At 37.0% G+C, this 25,822-nt stretch overlaps 2 protein-coding genes across 4 annotated transcripts in view; one reads left to right on the top strand and one right to left on the bottom strand.

Annotated features, from left to right (window-relative positions):
* The window catches only part of VPS8 (VPS8 subunit of CORVET complex), a 94,883-nt gene extending 81,603 nt beyond the window's left edge, over positions 1-13,280 (top strand). For 2 of the 3 annotated variants that reach the window (XM_081328388.1, XM_081328387.1), the window contains exons 44-46: positions 56-224; positions 11,080-11,160; positions 12,175-13,280. In XM_081328388.1, coding sequence (XP_081184514.1) covers positions 56-224; positions 11,080-11,160; positions 12,175-12,321 — 397 coding nt within the window. In that variant the 3' untranslated portion in view covers positions 12,322-13,280. The remainder of the gene's footprint in view (positions 1-55; positions 225-11,079; positions 11,161-12,174) is intronic. The other variant, XM_081328389.1, reaches the window with a different exon arrangement.
* Positions 13,281-15,291: 2,011 nt separating this feature from the next.
* LOC308668461 (UPF0524 protein C3orf70) overlaps positions 15,292-25,822 on the bottom strand; it is a 28,013-nt gene continuing 17,482 nt past the window's right edge. Inside the window, exon 2 of the mRNA XM_081328390.1 lies at positions 15,292-19,671. Coding sequence (XP_081184516.1) covers positions 19,115-19,671 — 557 coding nt within the window. The 3' untranslated portion in view covers positions 15,292-19,114. The remainder of the gene's footprint in view (positions 19,672-25,822) is intronic.

Below are 25,822 nucleotides of genomic sequence, written 5' to 3'. Positions count from 1 at the left end.
TTATGTTTGTTATGTATGCATACAATGTAATATATATAATCTATTTTTATAACAGTTGTGGCCATTTGTACCATTCTCTTTGTCTGCTAAGTAAAGAGTGTGGCACTGAAACAAAAGGACAGATGAGGTGGACTTGCTTTAAATGCAGTGCAAGTCATAAAGGAGAGAAAGTAAGTTTGACTTCCTTGGAGACAAAGAAAAGAACTCCGGTATCACTTGCTCAGGTAAGACTTGAAGAAGTGACCCATTCTTAAAAGGTTGATATGCTGACTGATTGATTGACTTAGTCTGCCTCTTGAAACTAACTAGACTTTAGATAGTTTTTAAAAGTTACAATAAGAATAATTATTAATCAAAATAGCCACAAAAGTAAATGATTAAATTATGTATTTATGGAAAATAGCATTTCGGGGTACAGATAATTGCCCAAACATCCATATATACTACATCAGTAGGGGGACAATCTATATTTCAGGAGATAAGCTATTCCAGAGGAGGGGAGCTGATGCAACATTAGTCCCCCTCATGCTATACCTGTCTTTTAGCAGGAACTCCCTAATTGTATGGGCAGGAAAGGCTGAAACTGTGGAAAGATGGTCTCTAAAATATACAGCTCCTAAACCATAATGAGCTTTATAGGTAATAACCAGTATCTTGAATTATACTCAAAAATCTACTAGTAACCTGTGCAGCTCTGCAGCAGAAATGTAATATTGGAGTAAGTGACTGACCATTGAGCATGCATGCTACTGCATTCTGGACCAGCTGAAGTTTCTAAATAGTTCTCAGCCATAGCCTGGTATATAACAAATTAAAGTAAAATAATCAAGAGATGATGGAGCACAAATGACCATCTTCAATGCATCTTCAATGAAGCTGTTCTTGTAGTCTCAAACAGATGTATCAGCCATCCAAAATGTTGTTGATATAGTCCTTACCATGTTTAAATGCTAGCATGCTTGAATGGATAGTGCATACATTCCTGATTCATTGAAAACCAAAGGTCTGATGTATTTTTTTAATCACTGATAAAAGTGGTTTTTCTTTATGCCTTCTGTAAGCATTGGTTTTCTCCAACTGATATCTAGTTATTTCATGTTGCTAGTCTATTTAATTATTATATTTTTTAATTCTAAGTTTACTTATTTAATGTATGTAACTGATTTGAGTACCTATATAACACCTAGAAAGAAAATTGTACTTAACTGTTACATGCAAATAAATATGGGAAAGTGCCCATCCTGTGAAGTAACCTTTATGTAGGAGAAGAATTGTATTTTATTACTAGTGATGCCACCAAAATTATACAGTCACATGCCAAAGAATAATAGGCATTTTGTGTGAGCAGAAATGTGCTAAGGCTTGCCCAGATTCTGTGCCTACTCACATCTGAATTTTTATGAACAAAGATAAATCCTTTCCATGAGTGGTTGTATTTGTACATGCGAGTATGAAGGAAAGAAAGAATATACTTTTGACTGAAAATCTGAACATAAAGAGGGATGCTTAAGTGTTTCTTCTAAATGCCTTCCAAAATTGCATTTGCATACTTTGTAGTTTTATCAGAGTGCTGACTTCTGTGTCAATTGCAAGCTTTTTAATATAAATCGGAAGCTTTTAAGTAATCTGGCTGCTAGAGCAAAGTAGAAAATGCTCACTTAGAATATATCAGTTTTCCTTAGGTGAATTTGATAAATGAGTACTAATAGAGAATGTAGGTGGATTACCTTAGTGGGCATATTATAACTATATGTATTTCTTATTTATTGGTTTTATTATAAATTATATTTATTTTGTATTGTGTCAAAAGATATTACTAATTAACTCTTTAAGAGTGAATATCCCATTTTCTGCTTATACAGTATTTCCTCCACTGCAAAAAAATTTCCCTCAGCTTTTAAATCAATTATTCTTCAGAGTCATTAGTTTTTCATGTGTGTGCATGTACATGCCAGTTTTGATTCCTGGCAACTGCCTGGAAAAGTCCCTATAGTTTTTGAAGATTTTGAAAATGATTTGCTATTGCCAGCTTCTTAAGGGATGAAAGAGAGTGAGTACCCAAAGGTCACCAAACTGGTTTTGTGCCCAAGGCAAGACTAGAACAGTTTCTAGCTGAGATCAGAATTATTATTTTTACCAAATCATGCTTGAATATGTCTAATTATCTGAAGTTCTTGAAGGATAATTCCTATAATAATGAGAACTAAGTACTTGTTGAAATTCAAAGGTATCTATCCAGTTGAGTGTTACATAATGGTACATATTCATTTTCATTCCAGTACATTATTGATGCTGTCAAGATCTTGATTCCTCCAAGTCCTAGCCTCATTATGGCAAGGGGATGTTTCTGGGAGGGATAAGCAAAGAACACTGAGAATGTGACCTAACATTAAGAAACATGAACATGGGAAAGTTCAACAGTGACATATGAAATTAAATTAATAATAAATTTCTATTTTAGGCATAGTACAGTAAATTGAGGTGAGGTGGGACTAGACACTTTTCACTCAGAAGATCACACTGTTTATTACTTAAGAAATGAAACACACACAAAAAAGGAATGGCCTTCCTTTTATAGTTTGTTGTTGTTGTTAGCTGCGAAGTCGTGTCCAACCCATCGCGACCCTATGGACAACATTCCTCCAGGCCTTCCTGTCTTCTACCATCTTCTGGAGTCCATTTAAGCTCACGCCTACTGCTTCAGTGACTCCATCCAGCCACCTCATTCTCTGTCGTCCCCTTCTTCTATTGCCCTCGATCTTTCCCAGCATTAGGCTCTTCTCCAGTGAGTCCTTCCTTCTCATTAGGTGGCCAAAGTATTTGAGTTTTAGCTTCAGGATCTGGCCTTCTAAAGAGCAGTCAGGATTGATCTCCTCTAGGACTGACCGGTTTGATCGCCTTGCAGTCCAAGGGACTCGCAGGAGTCTTCTCCAGCACCATAGTTCAAAGGCCTCAATTCTTTGGCGCTCAGCCTTTCTTATGGTCCAACTTTCACTGCCATACATTGCAATTGGGAAGACCATAGCCTTGACTATACGCACTTTTGTTGACAGGGTGATGTCTCTGCTTTTTAGTGTGCTGTCTAGATTTGCCATGGCTTTCCTCCCCAGGAGCAAGCGTCTTTTAATTTCTTGGCTACAGTCCCCATCTGCAGTGATCTTGGAGCCCAGGAAAACAAAATCTGTCACTACCTCCATTTCTTCCCCATCTATTTGCCAAGAATTGAGAGGGCCAGATGCCATGATCTTGGTTTTCTTAATGTTAAGTTTCAACCCAAGTTTTGCACTCTCCTTCTTCACCCGCAACAAGAGGCTCTTTAGTTCTTCTTCACTTTCTGCCATTAGAGTGGTATCATCTGCGTATCTTAGGTTGTTGATATTTCTTCCGGCAATCTTAATTCCAACTTTTGATTCATCTAGCCCTGCCTTTCTCATGATGTGCTCTGCATATAAGTTAAATAGGCAGGGCGACAGTATACAGCCTTGCCGGACTCCTTTCCCAATTTTGAACCAATCAGTGGTTCCGTGTCCAGTTCTCACTGTTGCTTCTTGACCCGCATATAGGTTTCTCAAGAGACAAATAAGATGGTCTGGTACTCCCATCTCTTTAAGAAGTTGCCACAGTTTGTTATGATCCACACAATCAAAGGCTTTAGCATAGTCAATGAAGCAGAAGTAGATGTTTTTCTGGAACTCTCTAGCTTTCTCCATGATCCAGCGTATGTTGGCAATTTGATCTCTAGTTCCTCTGCCTCTTCGAAATCCTGCCTGTACTTCTGGTAGTTCTCGATCCACATACTGCTGAAGTCTAGCTTGTAGGATTTTAAGCATGACTTTACTAGCATGAGAAATGAGTGCAATGGTGCGATAGTTTGAACATTCTTTGGCACTGCCTTTCTTTGGAATTGGAATGTAAACTGATCTTTTCAAATCCTGTGGCCACTGTTGAGTTTTCCAAATTTGCTGGCAAATTGAGTGTAGCACTTTTACTGCACTGTCTTTTAAGATTTTGAATAGCTCAGCTGGAATACTGTCACCTCCACTAGCTTTGTTGTTGCTCAGCTTTTCTAAGGCCCACTTCACCTCACATTCTAGGATGTCTGGCTCGAGGTCAGTGACCACCTCATTGTGATTATCTGGGACGTTAAGCTCATTCTTGTATAGTTCTTCTGTGTAATTTTGCCACCTCTTCTTAATCTCTTCTGCCTCTGTTAGGTCCCTGCCATTTTGGTCCTTTATCATGCCCATTTTTGCATGAAACGTTCCCTTCATCTCTCCAATTTTCTTGAAAAGATCTCTGGTCCTCCCTATTCTATTGTTTTCTTCTATTTCTTTGCACTGTTCATTTAAGAAGGCATTCTTATCTCTTCTAGCTATTATCTGGAATTCTGCATTCAATTGGGCATATCTTTCTTTTTCTCCCTTGCCTTTCACTTCCCTCCTTTCCTCAGCTATTTGCAAAGCTTCCTCAGACAGCCATTTTGCTTTCTTGCATTTCTTTTTCTTTGGGATGGTTTTGGTTGCTACCTGTTGTACAATGTCGCGAACCTCTGTCCATAGTTCTTCAGGCACTCTGTCTATCAGATCTAATTCCTTAAATCTATTTGTCACCTCTACTGTATATTCAACAGGGATATGATTTAATTCATACCTGAGTGGCCTAGTGCTTTTCCCTACTTTCTTCAGTTTAAGCCTAAACTTTGCAAGGAGAAGCTCATGGTCTGAGCCACAGTCAGCTCCTGGTCTTGTTTTTACCGACTGTATAGAGCTTCTCCATCTTTGGCTGCAGAGCATATAGTCAATCTGATTTCTGTGTTGACCGTCTGGTGATGTCCATGTGTAGAGCCGTCTCTTGGGTTGTTGGAAAAGAGTGTTTGCTATGACCATCGTATTCTCTTGACAAAATTCTATCAGCCTGTGCCCTGCTTCATTTTGTACTCCAAGGCCAAACTTGCCTGTTATTCCAGTTATCTTTTGGCTTCCTACTTTAGCATTCCAATCCCCCATGATGATAAGGACATCATTTTTTGGTGTTACTTCTATAAGGTGCTGTAGGGCTTCATAGAACCGGTCAATTTCATCCTCTTCAGCACTGGTGGTTGGGGCATAGACTTCGACTACTGTGATATTGAATGGTTTGCCTTGGATTCAAACTGAGATCATTCTGTCATTTTGAGGATTGTATCCCAGTATTGATTTTCCTACTCTTTTATTGACTATGAAGGCTACTCCATTTCTTCTGAGGGATTCTTGCCCGCAGTAGTATACCTGATGGTCATCTGAATTAAATTCACCCATTCCTGTCCATTTTAGTTCGCTGATACCTAAGATGTCGATGTTCAGTCTTGTCATCTCTTGTTTGACCACGTCCAGCTTTCCTTGATTCATGGATCTTACATTCCAGGTTCCTATGGAGAAAAAATCTTTACAGCATCGGACTTTCCTTTCACCACCAGACATATCCACAGCTGAGCGTCCTTTCGGCTTTGGCCCAGTCGCTTCATTCTTTCTGGCGCTACTAGTACTAGCCCTCTGCTCTTCCCCAGTAGCATATTGGATGCCTTCCGACCTGAGGGGCTCATCTTCCAGCGTCATATCGTTTTGCCTTTTGGTACTGTCCATAGGGTTTTCATGGCAAAGATACTGGAGTGGGTTGCCATTTCCTTCTCCAGTGGATCACGTTTTGTCAGAACTCTCAGCTATGACCTGTCCGTCTTGGGTGGCCCTGCACGGCATAGCTCATAGCTTCATTGAATTACGCAAGCCCCTTCGCCACGACAAGGCAGTAATCCATGAAGGGGCCTTTTATAGTTACAAAGGGTATAGATTATAGTGCAATAAATGACCAGATAAAATCAGTGAGACTTTGTGAACAATCTAAAGTTATTCCATTTTATGCTGCAATTATTGATGCAGAAAAAGAATAGGTTAATGAATTTTACAATCAAGTTCAATTTGAAATAAATAGAACAAGCAAGCAAGAAGTCCTGCTTATTTTTTTTTATTTTAATTCCATTTATATCCCGCCCTTCTCCGAAGACTCAGCGCGGCTTACAAACTTAGCAGTAGCCACTGGAGACTAGAATGCCAAAGTTATAAATATTAAGGAGGAAGATATATTTGGATTGTATGGCTTAGGAAATTGAAATGAAGTATGAAAACAACAAAGCAATTTCTGCTACTCCAATGTTTTTTTCAGAGCTCAGACTGTCTTCATATTAAAACAATGTATGTATACATCAAAATCACTAGATGGAGTTAATTGAAATTAAATTGACTATTTTATTAATTAAATGAAGTGGAGGAGCTCAGTTTTAACATGAAAGACATGATTAGCTGTTTCCTGTGGAACAAAACTAAAGAAGAAGAAAACCAATTAGTTCCCACAACATCATTTTAAACACATATCCACTACTTTTAAAGAGAATATTAGGAATCACTTTGAAATCCTAAGCCTCATTTATAAACAACCATAGAAACTGTGGAATGAACTTAAGGAAGTTAAAGAGGAATGTGCTAAAAGACACCTTCAAATAACAGAAGAAAGCAAACTGGTACAACAGCCATGAAAGCCTTGGAAAATATTATATCCAGATGCAGTGTTATGTCTTTGTTTACAAAAATCAGCATATAGCAAGCAATGATATTCCTTAGGAATCTCTATGGAAGTTGGACTTTAAAGAAGAAAAAGTATTGTTGCTTTTGAATATAGATGTTGGAGAAGATTCTTCAGATTATCTTGGACAGCCAGTAAAACAGATAACATCATCACATAAATCAACCCAGATTTCTCACTTGAGGGACAAATGTCCGGCTCAAATTACCTTATTTGGCAAAAAAAAAGCTTCATTGAGAATTTTCTTGGCAACTAGAAAGCACCAAACTACATTCAACTGTTGACAAATGTTTTACAGTATACAAGACTATGAAGTGCAACAGGTCATTGAAGATTTATTCATACTTGGACTTCTTTCCCCAAAATCTAGGTGCAGTCAATGACAAACATAGTGAAAGGCTTCACCAAAACATTATCACAATAGAAGAACAGTATCAGGGCAATTGGAATCCATAAGCACTAGCTGGCTGTTGTTGGACAAGGCAGCGAGATACATCAGACACAGTACAAATGAAAATCGTCAGCAAAACACTTTTAGTTCTGATGAACTCATGCAGCGTGTGGAAAACATGCAATTAAATACCTTATAATCATTAAAAGTTAATTTCATATTTTTTCAAGGATACTACGTGATACAGTCATTGTGAAATTATATTTGTGTTCCATTTGAATCACCAAAAGGTTTTCAGGAAGCAAAACCTTTGAAAAAAAATGTCCAATCAATAATTAAGCTCTTGATACCTCACCCCAACAGAAAACAAGATTCTCTCATCATTTTCTTTAACAATATTTACCTGAAAGACGATAGGAAAAAAGTATCTGAACAACTAGTTTATCTCCCAAGCTTCTTTTTATATTTATTTAATATATAAAATACAAAGAAAAATAAAAATAAGAAATTAGGGGAAAGAAAAAGAGAGGGGAAAAAGAAAATGTGGGGTACAACGGAAAAAAGAAAGAAAAGGCTTTGACTTCTGACTCTTTTAGCACAATACAAGATAAAAATACTCCAGCCTCAACTTTTTGCTTTTACACATTAATATATAACTAGCCATTTTTATAAGAACAAATCTATCTAATCGACAAAACGAAAGTCAACATTCTAGATGTGATATCCAAGTGAAAAAAGTACTTAAAATATATTCTCCTCTTTGAATAAAATGATCAGTTTAACTATTCCTGCTTTATCTTCCTTGCTATGGAAATAGTGCATTTGTTTCCATGGCAGTAACAAAATTACTTTCAGTAAATATTCAATAAAATACAGCAAAGGGGAAAACATATCTTATCTGAAGATAGGAACCAATTATTCTATAGTATTATTGTGTATAGAACTCTATAAAGAAAAAGCCTGGTATTTCTTAACTATGGTAATTTGGAATCAACATATAAAGTCATGTAACTTCATATTTACTTGGACACTTTTAAATTCACAAATTCAATTACTTTTAGTTTTTGGAGAATAAATTAGAAGAAATATTAAATGAAATGTCAGTTCAGAAGTCCTTTACAATATGGGGAGGGTTACATTAGTTATTTAAATATTTTTTAAAAGAAGATTGCTCAAAATATAGCAACCAGAACTTTAAGGATTGTTCAGAACACTCATAAAGATCTAAAAACAAACAAATACATACAGGAAATGAAAAGAGGGCCAAATCACAAAGGAAAATTACAGACAGCTTTGAATTGCAGAGCTGGTATCAGGAAAAAAGAAATCTCAGAATGAGCTGAGATTAGCAAAGGATGGTAATGAAAATGGCTTCTTTAGATTTGTTCAAAAGAAAAGGAAAAGAAAAAAATCAATATACCAGCTGCTCAATGAAGATAGCAAAATATGTGTAACTCAAAAGGGAGGGGGGCAGAGCCACTCAATATTTTATTTGATCATCATGTTCAAAGGAACAACAATTATGTGTTCCATCAGGAAATTGTGAAAAGAAGGATAGATTAAAAATATAGCCATGGAATATCTTTTTACTTTGAATTGCATACTAGGGTACTGGAAGAACTAGCTGGTGATCTAGATGAACCCTTATTAAGTATCAAGTATCCTTGACAAATCTTTTATCACAGGTTGGTGAATCCCCAAATACCTCTAAGAGGGCAAATGTCCTCTCTCTTCAAAGGAGAAGGGGAGTCCAACAAATTGCAAAATATTTAGTCTGACATTGGTACCAGGGAAGATTCCAGGGCTTGATTCATCTAAAGAATACTTTTAAAAGAGATTGATTTAAAAGTACCTTGAAAACAATGCAGTATTTTTTAGTATGGGTTTGTCAAATCTTGCCAGAGTACTCTTATGTCATATTCTGTTTAGGTAACTTTCTCAATAGATGGTGGGTATTGTGTAGATATGTTTCTTGACTTTAGCAAAACATTTGGCACAGTAATCTCCGAGATGATGGTTGGAAGGATAGCTAACTGTGGGCTTGATGGCATGACAAGTGGATACAGAACTTTCTCAAAAATCATGACAAAGAACATTTATCAATGCTTTTTTGTCAAAGGAATATAAAACTGGATACACAAAAAGATGTCTCTCTGATGAGCTTCCACCCATTGCTTCTTGTTCTGATCTCAAGTGCTATGGAGAATAAATTGACCCCCACTTCCCTGTGACAGTCCTTCAAGTATTGGAAGACTCCTATCAGGTGTCCCTTAAAGCCTCTTAACCTAAACATACCTAGTTCTTTTAGCCATTCATCATACAATTTAGTCTTCAGATCCTTTATCATCTTTGTTGCTCTTCTCTGCACTCTTTCTAGGGCCCCCGTAACTTTTTTGTATTGGAATGACCAGAACTAGATGCAGTATTCCAATTGTACCTTACTAGTGCATTGCAGAGTGCATTCACTTACTATGATTGTGATGCTATTTTTCTATTGATGCAGCCTGGGTTTATATTGCCTTTTTTGACAGCTGCAGCACACTGCTGACTCATACTTAAATAGTGGTCCATCAGAACACCTAGATCCTCTCATAGACATTACTGTTGTGCTGCTTATCACTATACCTGTGCATCATTTTTTTCTTGTCTAAGTGCAAGACCTTATTTTTCTCACCACTGAACTGCATCTTGTTGAATTGAGGTCAGTGCTCAAATCTTTCAAGATCCTCCTGAATCTTGAATCTATCTTCTAAAGTGTTAGCAACTCCTTCTAGCCTTGTGTTATCTACAAATTTGATGAGCTTCCCTTCAGTTCCCTCATATAGGTAATTTATGAAGATGTTGAAGAGCACTAGACCCAAGAAAGAACCTTGAGGTACCCCACTGGGTGCTTTCTTTTATGGACGTGTAGTTCCATTGAGGAGGACATGCTGAGTGTGATTGGTCAGCCAACTGTAAATCCATCTGGTGGTGGTATTGTCTAACTCACATTGTTTTGGTGTTGGTTTTGATAGGTTGGATTTTTTTTTCCTTCCTTCCTTCCTTCCTTCCTTCCTTCCTTCCTTCCTTCCTTCCTTCCTTCCTTCCTTCCTTCCTTCCTTCCTTCCTTCCCTCCCTCCCTCCCTCCCTCCCTCCCTATTTTCAAGGAGATAATTAAGTTTTGTAATTCATTGACATTGAAACCTGACAAAGTCCTAATGTAACTGAAATTCCATAGGAGAGATTACATTGATAATTAATGTTTATTTGTTATAAAGAATACAGATAAGTTTTAGAAGTTTGTCATAAAGAGTACAGCATAATCTTTGGCTATAGCAGTGATGGCAAACCTTTTAGAGACCGAGTGCCCAAACTGCAACCCAAAACCCGCTTATGAATCGTCGGGTGCCGGGTGGGTGTGGCCCTTTGGATGGGTGTGGCCCATTGGGTGGGCATGGCTGCCGTGGTAACGGCACACTGGGTGGGACTAAAAAGTTCAATTCCAACTTTGCAAGATCTTTTTTTTTCCTGTGAGAAGTTGAAATTGATTGATTGATTGAACCTTTTTTTTTTGCACATGGTGGAGGCCTAAAGTGAAAAGGTTTTATAAATCACAGCTGAAGGCCTAGGACTGGGGCAACGGCACACGTGCCCACAGAGAGGGCTCTGCGTGCCACCTGTGGCACGCGTGCCATAGGTTCGCCACCACTGGGCTATAGTCTTTACAGCATTATTCACTTTCAGTCCTTTATGGAATTAGGTCAGATTGTTTGAATTTGGTTATAAAAGTATGCCAGTTTCTTGATAAATGTTATGGATTCCCAGTCTATCCATGTGAACTTGGTGTTTCTCATTATTCCAAAAGGTATGATATAGAAAATACATAAAAGTTGTAGAAAAATAGCTTCTAATTGAATATTAGAAAATAAAGCTTCCTAGCAGAAAGAGCAGTTTGACAGTGGATGGGGTTCAAGCAGGGTTTGGATACTGTGGGATACTTTAATTTGTATTTCTGCACTGAGCAGATGTTGGGCTCAGAAGTGCAACTGTCCCTTTCCACTCTGTTATTTAAGTTAATGATGTTCAATTTTTAGACTAGTTCAGAGTGTCTGTTGGATCCTCAGCAAGCTCAGGCTTTTGACCAGCTCTGTCGTCTATATCGTGGAACATCAAGGGTAATGTAATTTTGTATTTTCCTTTTAATACAAACTGGATCAAACTTTGGCATGATTTCAGACATTATATATCTGATATATCGTAAAGGTCATTGTTGTTGCTGTGTTTGTCTGGGATGGAAAATAAACAAGGCAGGGACATAAAAAAGACACTGAAAGAAATCAATGTCCTATCAGGTTCTACATCTTATTGTGACCAATCAAATGTTTATTTGATGCCCCTAAGCAGGAAATGCAGTAAGTGAAATTGTTTGTCCTGCTTTCTTTCAATAGCAATTGTCTTTGAAAGGCATACAGGTCTGTCAGAGCAGATGAAACATTTATCTGTTTACATTTCCTTTAAACCTTGCTAGATTTTTTTTTCAACTTTACCATAATTCATTTTTTCCCCAAGCTAAACAGCCCTAGATAAACTACGGTACCTTTTCTCAAGGAAGCTTTTTCCAGCACCTTGACCCATTTTGACTGTCTCCATCCATGCCTTTTGATGCACAATAATATTTTAAATAAAACATTCAATTGTTCTGCATCAGACAGACACTGATTGGTAGAATGTCTGAGGTTTCCTTCAGAAATGGTTCGTACTTTCCTGAAGTATATACAGTATTTACACTTTTATTCTTTAAACACACTTTGTTTTCATAACAATCATCCTGAAATGCCATAATACTAAATTATTAACTAATGTAAATACAGTATATATCTATATCCTAATGGATATAGTCACAAAGCTGTTTTTGTCTTTTCCAGCTAAAACTATTGTTCACATCTGACTTCTACTAGGACTGTTTTCCTACATACGTTTAATTTACATGCATGTTTATTGTGATATAGCCAAGAATATTTTAACATAATTGGTAAGAAAAATGCAGAAGTTTTTAATGAAAATTCAGTGTTGATCTTTCCTCTTTGAAATAATTTGTTTCTGCACTGCCTGTATAACCTTATCATTTACAATAGCCATGTGTGTATATATATATATACATATATGTATGTATTTCTTTTATTTTGTAGTTGGCACTTTTGACTGAATTGTCTCGAGATCGTGGTGAAAAACATGGTTTTGTTCAATTCTCCCAGGGGGATTCTGCCCTGAATAGTATCTTCCAAAATGAGACTTTTCAGCTTCATCTCAGTCCTCCTCCTCTTCTAGAAGACTAATCCTTGGGTATCAAGTATTGTGAAAAAATACTTCTAATGTTTGCTGGTGGATCCAGAGTCAAAGGCAGCAGTATGTATTTTATAAATAACTGCAACAATACAATCTTTGTGTTTTGACCCTCAACAAAACAGAACATCAGCGTCAAGCATTCTAGTCCTTGTATCCAGTGGATTTTGCTAAAAGCTATAAACTGCTCTATGAAGCCTATACTTTTTTTTCCACTTAAATTCAGAATGAAGACTGGAACTTCACATTTACTATTGGTATAAAAGGCTAAAATGCAGAGAAAAGCAAGGCAGAACTGGCAGAACTTTTATGGGATTGCTATCTCTAATGTATTGCCTCTGTTCTCAGTTACTCCTGAAAATCTGTTAGCTCCTCCAGTTGCAGCTCAAGAAATTTTGCTGTCACAGATGCCGTTTGTTGGAAATTTAACATACTAACATCATAAATGAGAAAATCTGTTAACGAAGCACATTAGAATACACCACACAGCCAACTAGATATTTGATGTCAAATTTGTGTATATTCTGAGTGCTTTCATGATTGCTAGCTTTTCCACAGAGAGCTTACTGTTTCCAGTGTACCAAAAGTAATCAGCACATTACTCATTTATGATGACTGCTCTCTTGCTGCCAAGTTGCATGGAAAAGATACCTTCTTCCATTATATATTGCCAGCTTCCTGAACCTTAACCATTTATTTTTATGAATTGGTTAAAGGGTTACAGTGTTGTTTTTTTCCTCCTTATCTTCACCATAGAAATGAACAATCTGGAACAGGAATATATTTTTGAAAACAAATGTTTCTAGTTCCTGTAAATGATATTTAATAACCTTTTGTCTTTCTATTACTTACCATTTGACAATTTTACTTTATTTGTTCAAGAGATTTCCAGTTCCCATATTGTAGACAGGAGCAAGTATAAATTAAAAGATATATAAAAACCAGAATTATTTGCACATTTATACTACACTATTTCATGACTGAGTTTATTATTTTATCTTCATTTATCTTTTTGTCAGAAAGCTGTTACCTCATATATATACACATTTTTCCATGAGAGACCAAAAATCTAATATTTGTTGCTGTCCACTTCCACATTGCCTATCTTCTACAGTTAGAGGCTATCAAAAATTATGAATTTATGTACTAATTACTTTGCCAATATTCCTGCTAAAATAGTTGTCTGGTCTATAGCTTATTTCATAAAGGAAAAAAAATGGGTTAAGAAACATTGCAAAGTTATTTTGTACTTCTAGTATTCTAAGGAAATACATTTTTAACACACACACAAAGATACTAATGACTTTAGAATTATTGGAATGAATGCATTCCTATATCTTAATCTTTTTTATTTGGTTTATGTGGACAATGTTGTATGAACTGTTCACCATAAATACAGTTGCCTCCTTCAGTAACTGCACAGATAAGACTTTTGGATTTGCTTTGTTACTGAAATAGGCAAAGATTACCTAATAAGAATTCCTTGATCCCTGTGTTGATGAAATAATTCACAAGCACTGATCAAGCTATATAATTCAAAAGTTACATAGGCTTTGCAATGTTTTGAAATCAGTTTAAGAGATATTATTCAGAATACAGAAAGTCCTTGACTTAACAACCATTTAAAATTACAGTGGCACTGAAAAAAATGATTTGCAACTGATCTTTGTACTTAGGACTGTTGCAGCATCCTCACAGTCAAGTGATCAAAATTTGGGTGCTTGGCAACTGATATGTATGTACAATGATTGCAGAGTCCTGGAGTCATTGATTGCCATTTGCGATCTTCCCAGCCAGCTTCCAACAAGGTCAACAGAGAAAACTGAATTCGCTTAATGATCACATGATTCACTTAACTGCAGTGATTTGCTTAATAATCATGACAAAGAGAGGTGGTTGCTTTACATATTTAGCATATATAAAAGAGGGAAAGGTATCTGGATACACTTAAAATTTGTTGCCTTTTCAGTAAAATTTTCACATGCATAAATAAATGGTCAAAATTTTCATTAGTTGCTATTGTAATGAAAAACTGTCATATCCATGTTTTCAACATTGTTTTAATTTTATTTACAATCAGAAACCAAAAAGAAAAGAACATAATACTAGAGTATCAACCAATAAAAGAAAAAGTATGATATGTCAAAAACAAAATATTGTTTAAAAAATTCAGCTTGCTGTATTTTACAAAGCATAATCAGAGCTAGAAAAGTTCTAGAAAAGATCAACCAGGTGTGTGAGCAGTTCTTCAGATGAAGGAAATGAATGCAGAAGTTTTGAAAAATAATGTATAGTTTTGGAAACAGATTTTTTCCCCTTTTCCCATTAAAAATTCTTAATGAGTAGAATAAAATATTCAGAAGACACGAAAGGAAATCCTTAAATCACATAGTTTAATTATGGAATTTACTGCCATAAGATATGGTGATGGCTATTAAAGTAGATTATTAGTCATAATAATTAACAGAAGAGAGTTATCAGTGCTACTTGGTGGTCATATGTTGTCTCTGAGATTAGAAACAATATATTTCTAATATTTCAGTTGGTGAGAAGCAACAGTGAGAATTAATATGCTTATGTTCTGCCTTTAGGCTTCCCAAGAAGCTTCTACATAACCTTTATATTAAACAAAAGTTTGAGATCCATCAGTAGAAAATGGTTGTGAATATATTAATATATTACTAGTTCCTTTTATTTTATATGTACCTGGCACAGTGGGATGAGGATTTCTCTCCATGTACAATTCACGCTGATCTTCCATGCAATAAGCTTTGAGGCCGTTTGCGGTTTCATTTCTATGCTATGTACTAGTGCAGGGGTAGGCAACCTCGGCTCTTTTATGACTCATGGACTTCAACTCCCAGAATTCCTGAGTTAGCTATGCTGACTCAGGAATTCTGGGAGTTGAAGTCCATGAGTCATAAAAGAGCCGAGGTTGCCTACCCCTGTACTAGTGTATACTATTCTGTAGCATACTGAAACACCATAATAATTTTGATTTTTATTACTATTATTATTATTAGCGAAAATCTGAGTTCTATATCGAGGATGTTATTCAGAAATTGTGTTGCCATTTACATTTTGTCCTGCTATTCTCTAAAATAGCTTTTGAAATAGGTTAAGTGACTTGTTTAATATACCTAAAAAATCAAAATCTTGAAAGTTCTTTCAGCTTTACATCTCCAAAGTGCCCAGATTTGATGAGAATAGAATAGAATAGAATAGAATAGAATAGAATAGAATAGAATAGAATAGAATAGAATAGAATAGAATAGAATAGAATAGAATAGAAGAATAGAATAGAATAGAATAGAATAGAATAGAATAGAATAGAATAGAATAGAATAGAATAGAATAGAATAGAATAGAATAGAATAGAGCAGAGCAGGAAGGGACCTTGGAGGTCTTCTAATCCAGTCCCCTGCTCAATGAATTTTTCTCCTTTCAAGAAGTTTATATGATGACTTTATATCATGTGGTATTAACGAAACAGAGTTGTAATGAACCTGTTGCTTGACTCTTGTTTCTCAAGTGATGGTTGCTATGTCCAATTCAACTTACTTTACATGCCCATGTACATTCTCATATGATGAAAGATAACATCAAACACACCACTTCACATTAAGACATGAACATTTGTAGTGGCACAAAACTGGAAAAGAAATCCACTTTACTCTATGGTTGTGCAAAAACAATCTTCACATTTATTATTTTGTGAGACGTTTACATGAAACAATGATGTGCTCTTGAAAGTAGTTTGAGACACAGTATTTATGTGCTAAATCAGCCAACCGAATCCTGCATGGCTTACACTGAGGAAATCTCCGGGGAAGCCAGAAACAAGACAACTTTGTTGTGCTTAAGATTTTGAAACAGAGTAATTTTAGGAGATTAATATTATGTGCAGCTATTGCTCATAAAGAGTCTGATCAAGAATGTCTGTACTGATTTTCTCCAGCTTTCATTTCTCAGTTCAGAATACATTCAGCTAATCTTAGCCTGGTTAAATCGTTTTGCCTTCTACCCTGCAAAATAGTGGCAATATCACAATTCTTCAGTATAATAAACATAACTAAAGTGTCCCCTCAAAACCTGCCCCATTTCTGCTCTCAAATGTAATTTCCAATTCCTCCGCAGTCCTCTCTGGGATTGCCAAAATTCCCAGTTCTTGGTTTTTAAAAACAACAACAGACAGCCACAAACTAACACAACCAGACAAGCTGTATTTAAAATCTCGAGTTCCAAATAATTTGAGTATATAATCGCATCTTATGCAGTTTCTTGTATAAAACCCATAAGAATTCTTAACATCACCTGAGAAAATCTTTTAAGAATCCCAAGGTAACACTTCTATAAGGAAAGCGTTCTCTAAAAATTAGAAGAATGCTGTAATTTTTCAGAACTACTAAGAAAGGATTTACCTGTTATAATAGCTAAAATTGTTTTTTCTTTTTGGGGGAGTGGGGGCAAGAAATACTTTTTAGTATCATAATAAATAGTTTGTTTTACTTCTTAAGGTAATATTTTATATTTTAAAGTACATATTAATTTTATAGTCATAATACACTGCAGTCTAAATATTTTCTAAAAGTGCCTATGTCTGAGTGTATGTATAAAAATTAGTTATTAGTTATGTGTCAAGATTGTATATAAAGAGCAGCATTCAACAACACAGCATAAGATAATCTAATACTGAGAGCTACAACTGTACATATTTATATGTTATCATTCTTAGACAAACTTAATGGAAAGTGAGTTAACTGAACCACTATAAAACAGGGCTATATTTATTAATAGATGCCCTAATGTTATAGAAATTTTTTTTAGTTATGTACCATATGGGCGAGTGCAAAAGGGTTAGGAGGTAAAACATTTTCACTGGTACATGACTATTTAAGTGTATTTAAAAATTTTATTTTAAAACATTGGGAAAAAAATGCACATTTACAGCTCAAAGGGCCATAATCTTTAAACTGATTAGCAGGGCACCTCTTCTGACAGGATAATCATATTGTGTAAACTTAAAATGGAGGCACAAATACATCAGGGGCATAAAGGTCTCTTTCCACTATACACTTTTCACTGTTTTATACTGAATAACATAAACAATGATTAAGAAAATAATCGACTGTTTTTTTTTCAGATTGTTTCTTTAAATCAAAATGTTGTACGTCAGGTTAAAACTATCATGACACCTTTTTCATCTAGCTACACTCAAACCTACTGTGAACAAGTGAATAATTTAAATAGATAATAGAATAGACCCAGTACTAAATGTAAATACTGAGTCACCAAATGTACAGATTAATAAATGGAACTATTAAATTCTATTGCCCTAGTTCTATACTGAAATACTTTCTTAAGTCAGTTAATATACCATTTACAATTCTTCAGTTTGGAAGTGCATTGATTAAATATATCCATAGCAAAAAAGGCTGTATTAATCTCTTTAAAACAGATACTGTTACATATCCTGATTAGTTTTCCTGATTTTGCTAAACGCCACAAGTTTATGCCTGCCCTTTGCTGGGAGCAGAAGGCTTAACCTTTTTTTTTCTTTTTCTTTTCCTATTTCGTTTTGTTGTTTTATGATGGGTAAATACCAAGCCAGGCTATATTTGACTGATCTGAAAAATAATCTTAACTTTCATTATGAGAATATACACTGAAATTGCAATCACAGTATACCTATTTCAGATGAGTAGCTCTTTCGTATATGCTTTGTATCTATAACAAAATCCAGCTGTTCTCTGTTTTAATATAGAAAGTTAATTTAAATATTTAGAATCAAATTATATATCAGTGGAATGATATATAATGGTCAGTTGGCAGTGTAATAATGTATCCCTTGAAGGATTTTAATTCAAGCCTCTCTGACATACTCTAATTGTAGAAACAGTTTAAGTTATATTGGCTGAGTATTGTGCTTATGCTGGCAATCTCCTGAGTTACTCTGTAGCTGGCAAAAAAGGTTAGTGTATGCAAGTCATTTAAAAAGATATACCTAACATCTGAGCAAGTGAGGAGATCCATGGCTTCTTGTCTCCTACATAAAATAATACACATAAAGAATATTTGCTTATGGATTTAGCTCTGCTCATCAAAGGTATGGCTAACCTCCTACTGATATTCAGCAAATGCACAAAAGGCTAAATCCTTATTCCAAATGAGAAATCCTTAGCCAATTGCTTATTTCAGAGTAGATAATGACTTTCAAAGAGGGTTCTTAATCAGTGGTATGTTATACCACAGGTTACCTGAAAAGATTGTAGGACATGATGTAAGCCACTAATACCTAGACTACCATACGTAATGCCATACATAATATAGTAACAGTTATACAGTCTATGACCATAATAAAATTGGACTGATTGATAATAACAGAATGCCTGTAAACACACAAATGTCCTTCTTGGGGAAAAGTGTGTGTTTGTATCATATTGGGATCCAGGTTTTGTGCTAAAGTAACTAGGGACCAAAGTCTGAATATCACTCGCTTACAAGATAACCTGACCATTGCAATTTAGCTGATCTTCATCATGATGAGGGTTAGTCTGTAACTAAAGATGTACATTCTGGTATCTTTTGAGCTATACAGCAGAGCTCCTGGAAATTCATTGGTAGAATGAGTATCAAGGAATTAATTCACAGATGGCTAAATATTGTCACTGTGTTCCTTGAGGGATATCAAGTACACTGCAAAAAAGGACCTGTCAAAAATGCCAGTATAAATGCTAGAAAACCAGTGTTATTTTAATATGCCTAGCTAGCTCCCAGCTCAGAATTTCACACTGTGGTTTCTATGGTTTCAATTACTTCTAGTTCACACTGTGAGGGTGATAGAAGGGGACACTCATCTGGCTCCCAGCTACTGTCTGGACTATAATCCTCTTCTGAACTTAGCTCTGCTCCTTCTTCTGTGTCTTCATCACATGACTCTACATAATGAGCCCCAACAGCATTGATCCCAGAATCCTCAGAACTGGAAGGGGATGAGCAATGATCTATTTTTGGTGTATTATTCTCTCTCAAAATTAAGGCGTTGCGTGTGGGGACCTCCTGGGGCTTCATTTTATAGGAAAGAGCAGGAGGTTGCCTCTGCACATAACACATCTTCCCATTGATGCATTTCACACGGTAATTGTCAATAAATAGGTCTGAAATTGTGCAAAACCGTGGGGAGTCTGGTGGTAATGGTGCTTGGAAGACAGGTGCAAACTTCAAAAAGTGTTCTGTGAGAGAGACAGCTATCTGAATAGTATTTATGGTTCCTTGAGGCCGAACAGGTATTTCAGTACTTGGAAGCTGTTCTACTGGAGTCATAGGCTGATAAACATATTTACCTACAAAAGATATAAAAATAAATATTAGAATCAAATTTCACTTTGTAGAAATTAACTAGATCGTGGCGGGGGGGACTTGTTCTAGTGCTATTGAATGCCAAGTGCCAAAAGTCTAAAACAAGAATATGCTTAGCTTATAGGCCTCCTGAAGACATCTGGCTGGCAGCTCCTTGGCTTTGTCCATATACTTATCATTTGTTTCCTCTTAATCACAGAAAATAAATATTCTGTAAAATAGTAGATTCCCCCTTCCCCCTGCCCACATCTTGAAATTATTTGCTTTGTTTTAGGCAAAGTATTACATAACTAAGCCTTTTGTCAGAATGTTATTTTTTTTCTTTGTGCCACCAGGAACTGTTGTGGCTCCAGTTGTTAACAAGACATTTTAAGACAGGAAATGAAGAGGTTTTAAAGGCTCGAAAGCTGCTAGTATTCTGGTAATTATGCCAAGTAGGAAGATAATAGGATTGCATTGACTATACCATATAAAAGCAGGATCAAGGAAAAGGATATTGAAATAAAAAAGAACCATCAATCAATTGGAAAAGGCAGCTTTACTTGGAACAGCTTACGTTCTGGGAGGATCTGGAGCCAGCAGAATAAAAGAGAAAGAACTGGAGAAACTCATAGAATACAAAAACCTGCAAATAGAATGACTGTGGCAAAAGAAAGCAAAAATAATACCAGTAGTATCAGGCACCTCATGAATACCACTAAATAACATCATCATTGACATCAATAACATCATCATTGACAAAATCAGCACCAGCCAATTGCAAAAGGCAGCTTTACGCGAAACAATTTACATCCTGAACATACCTTTAATACCTTTAATACCATCAAACAAAATCTGCCTATCCCTGGCCCTTGGGAAGGGTTCAATACAATAACTGTCTGGCTGACTGTGCCATGAGCCATAATAAAACACACAGAGAACAGCTGGGAAAGATTATTTTGCTGCTGATACTTCAAGGTTCTCTGTCACCCCCAGAGTTGTTCCTTGACTGGCAAGTAATACCTATCAGGGAACAGATTCACAGCTTGGAGCTCCTTCCGGTCTCCCAACCCCTGCTGGAACAGCAGGTAGAAACTATGGCCAGAGGGGACCATGTCCATTTTTGTGGTGCATCAGTTACAACCCTGCCTGAGGTAGAAGTGTTTACCTACAGTAGTTTATGCTATTATTATTACTTAGCTGAGTTGCTGTAATGTTATATTTGGCTCCATCCTAGTTAGAAATTACACTTGGTCCAAAATGGCCCCACATGCTTTGGGGCATTGTTAAGAGCATATAATACTGGTTTTGCAGACTCTGCATTAGTTGCTAATTGATTTCCAGGTAGAATTTAAAGTGCTGGTTTAAACTTACGGTATAAATTCCTTTAAGACTCAGTGCCTGGATATTTGCAGTATCACCTCCTCCAACCAGTACTATCTGAACAATTAGACCAAAGAGAGGGACACTGTTATTGTTCTTTCATTTTGGGGAGGTCTGAGGGATTGCAATGAAAAGTTGCTGCTTTTCTATGGCATGTTGACTCTATGGAAGAGCCTCCTGGTTATATTCAGAGTAGCTCAGTCCTTGTTGATGTTTCAGAAGCTTTAAAAGGCAAGAATTGATCATGCCATCTTTACTTTCTATTTTTATTGTTCGTCGTTTTATATTTGGATAGTATGGTTTTACTGTTTGTGGATATTACACCATGAATGTTTACTTGGGTTTTATAATCTGCAGAAGCAGCTGAGAATCTGTGGCTTGCAGTGGGGGCAGAAATGTGAAAAATAAATGTAGAGTAGGAGTGACACTTCCAGATACTGGAAGCAAGCATGATAAACTGTGCAGAGGCAGTAGTAGGTAGAGATATTGCTGACCTCTTGTTTCTTTTCAAAGGAACCACATACTTCTGCTCTGTTTATGAATGTAGCCCTTCTTATTCTATGTTCTAATAAAAATAACTTCAATACCTAGAAGAAAGTAAAGCACAGAAAAGAATAAAGTATAGCACAGAAAAGCATAAAGTATAAAGTAGCAGATTAAAATAAAATAAGAGAGATACAATAAAAGGGAAAAAATAACAATTTACATAAACCAATTGCTAACTTTCTCTATATCTTCCTCTTTTTAATATATTTTTATTAAAATGTTTAAATAAAAAAAGGATGAAGACTGATACAGACTAATATAAGGTAAGAAGGAAAAAAACAAAGAGAAAGCAAAAAGTAGATCACAACCTACTACTTGATAAGATAGAAAAATGTGGGTTAGACAGCATCACCACCAGATGGATTTGTAGCTGGCTGACCGGGTGTACTCAGCGTGTCATCCTCAATGGAATTGCATCTACATGGAGGGAAGTGTATAGTGGGGTGCCTCAGAGCTCTGTTCTGGGCCCAGTGCTCTTCAACATCTTCATCAACGATTTGGACGAGGTGATAGATGGGGAAATCATCAAATCTGCAGATGACACCAAGTTGGCAGGAACAGCCAACACTCCAGAAGACAGGCTTAAGATACAGGAGGATCTGGACAAACTTGAAGACTGGGCACTATCTAACAAAATGAAATTCAATGGTGAAAAAAGTAAGGTTCTGCATTTAGGCAAGAAAACCCAAATGCACAGAGATAGTATAGGTGGTACCTTGCTCAATAGTAGCAACTGTGAGAGAGATCTTGGAGTCCTAGTGGACAATCACTTAAATATGTGCCAGCAGTGTGCTGCAGCTGCCCAAAAATCCAGTGCTAGGCTGCATTAACAGAGGGATAGAATCAAGATCACGTGAAGTGTTAATACCACTTTACAATGCCTTGGTAAGGCCATACTTGGAATACTGCATCCAGTTTTGGTCACCACGATGTAAAAAAGATGTTGAGACTCTAGAAAGAGTACAGAAAAAAACAACAAAGATGATTAGAGGACTGGAGGCTAAAACATATAAGGAATAGTTGCTGGAATTGGGTATGTCTAGTTTAATGAAGAGAAGGACAAGGGGGAACGTGATAGCAGTGTTCCAATATCTCAAGGGCTGCCACATAGAAGAGGGAGTCAAGCTATTCTCCAAAGCACCTGAAGGCAGGACAAGAAGCAACGGATGGAAACTAATCAAAGAGAGAAGCAACCTAGAACTAAGGAGAAACTTCCTGACAGTTAGAACAATTAACCAGTGGAACAATCTGCCTCCAGAAGCTGTGAATGCTCCAACACTGGAAGTTTTTAAGAAGAGACTGGACAGCCATTTGTCTGAAATGGTATAAAGTTTCCTTCTTGAGCAGTTAAAATTAGAAAAGAAAGAAAAAGATACAAAGAAGTGTCTTCTGATGGTCATCATGAGACCTCTCCTCAAGAAGCCTGCCTTAGACCCAGCTGTGTTGAATAACTTTCATCCGGTCTCCAACCTTCGCTTTCTTGCGAAGGTTGTTGAGAGTGTGGTGGCGCATCAGCTCCCTCTGGTCCTGGATGAAGCGGATTATCTAGACCCGTACCAATCGGGTTTCAGGCCCGGGTACAGCACGGAGACGGCATTGGTCGCTCTGGTGAATGATCTCTGGAGGGCTCGGGACAGGGGACATTCCTCTGTCCTAGTCCTATTAGACCTCTCAGCGGCGTTCAATACCATCGACCATGGTATCCTGCTGCGGCGTCTCAGGGGATTGGGAGTGGGAGGCACAGTTTTGCAGTGGTTCTCCTCCTATCTCCTGGGAAGTTCGCAGTCGGTGTTGGCAGGGGGGCAGAGGTCGACCTCGAGGTCTCTCGTTTGTGGAGTTCCTCAGGGGTCGGTCCTCTCGCCTCTCCTGTTCAACATCTACATGAAACCGCTGGGTGAGATCATTCGTGGTTTTGGAGTTGGGTATCATCAGTATGCCGATGATACCCAGCTTTTTATTTTGACCCCAAACCACCCCAGTGATGCCCTCGACGTGATGTCCCATTGCCTGGAGGCGGTTCGGGTCTGGATGGGGAGGAACAGACTTCAACTCAACCCCGACAAGACTGAGTGGCTGTGCATACCGGCATCCCGGGATATTCAGAATATTCCATCTCTTTCCATGGGGGGTGAACTATTACCCCCCGTAGATAGGGCTCGCAACTTGGGAGTCCTCCTAGATTCACGGCTTACTTTGGAAGATCACATGGTGGCCGTGACTAGGGGGGCCTTCGCCCAGGTTCGCCTGGTCCGCCAGTTGCGGCCCTATCTAGACCGGGATGCCCTATGTACGGTCACTCATGCGCTCGTGACCTCTCGCCTGGACTACTGCAACGCTCTCTACATGGGGCTGCCCTTGAGGACCACTCGGAGGCTCCAACTGGTACAGAATGCAGCCGCGAGAGTTGTGTTGGGAGTCTCCCGATACTCCCATGTTACACCTCTGCTCCGTGAGCTGCATTGGTTAGCAGTTGTCTTCCAGGTGAGATTCAAGGTACTGGTAATGGTGTTTAAGGCCCTACATGGCATGGGTCCGGAGTACCTTAGGGAGCACCTGCTGCCGGCATCAACTTCCCTCCGCCCTGTGCGCTCCCACAGAGAGGGCCTCCTCAGGGTGCCACCAATCAGAGAATGTCGGTTGGTGGCCCCCAGGGGGAGGTCCTTCTCTGTGGGCGCCCCGGAGCTATGGAATCGGTTGCCGGTTGAGCTCCGGATGGCGCCCGACCTTCGCTCCTTCCGTCGCGATCTGAAGACACATTTATTTGAACAAGCTGGCTTGGCCTGATGGGAGATGGGTTGGGTTTTTATTGTCATTTTTAATATATGTATTTACTGTTTTTAGCTTGGGCATATGTTTAATTCTTTTTAACTTTTGTATTTTTGTATTTTTTATATGTCTGCCCTGTTCACCGCCCTGAGTCCTTCGGGAGAAGGGCGGTATATAAATAAAATTATTATTATTATTATTATTATTATTATTATTATTATTATTATTATTATTATTATTATTATTATTATTATTATTATTATTATTATTATTATTGCAATACAAACATACTTAGGCCTCTGTCTCTTAAGGTTACATTAAACAGTATTATTCCTTCTATAATCTATCCTAATCATCAAAAACCTAAATCCCAAAATCATTTTTCTGATTGTATGCAGAAAGGCCATAACTGGCTACCAGTCACCAATAAATGTAAATGACTTTTCCCCAAAGAAGTCAATTTATTCATTTCAGCTAAATTGTGTCAACACTTCTCTATACCTTTCTATCCTTATAAAGCACCCATTTTCCCACCATGTCCAAACATCAATTCATTCTTTGCCTTTTACTATTTAAATTTCCTCACTTCTCTTTGACTATGTCATCAACTACATCCCACCATAACTTTTATTGTCTTCTTCTTCCTCTGAAACCATTTGGTTTTCCTTCATTAATTTGTTTTAGGGTTTGTCATTCGTCTAAATAACTAAATGAACTCAGTGGATTTATTTGCATGGCGCCCTCATTTTTATATATTGAGCTCACATTCAGGAAGCATCCGTTTATTTTTTATTTTATATCATTTGATTTACCACACACACATATACTGCTTAATAACATATTCTTATTGTGTTCACTTTCTCCTAACATACAAAAAACATGCCTCTATATAAAAATAGGACAAAATCATAATTCTGCTGAACATCTTCCCAGACATACTTAATAAATTGAACCTCCTATCCCTGAGGTTTTTATATTCACTCATGCTCTCCCCCCATCTCTTTCTTTATAGGAGAGCAGTAATCACATTCCTCAATCATCAAGTATAAATAGTCTTGGCACACGTATTAAACAAGATACACAGCTGTTCCATAAGCAAACCACACCCATATTTCAACTTTTCTTCAATTAAAACAGCTATGCCTGTAGTCTTACAATTAATTGTGTATGACTTCCTTTTCAACATTTTTTTCTTGGATATACTAATATTTGCACCATTCTTTGTAGATCTATTCTTATTCAATCCCGTTCCCATGTCTAACGTATTCCCTGCAGTATATCCTACTTCAGTTTCATAATCATATTTTTATTTTGATTCTAGTCCTCTGCTGAACTATTTAGTTCTTTCATCCACTTCCAAAACAGTTTTTTTTTTATTTTCATCAAAAATGCTGTACTGTATCTTATATTATCTTTCAGTTTTAACAGTCCTTGTTCTTTTGGACCATCCATTCTTTTCTT

The sequence above is a fragment of the Vipera berus genome (assembly GCF_964194415.1).
Source record: "Vipera berus genome assembly, chromosome: 5".
Lineage (NCBI taxonomy): Eukaryota > Metazoa > Chordata > Lepidosauria > Squamata > Viperidae > Vipera > Vipera berus.
Note: the sequence above shows the minus strand (reverse complement) of the source record. Positions and strands in the feature narration are given on the sequence as shown.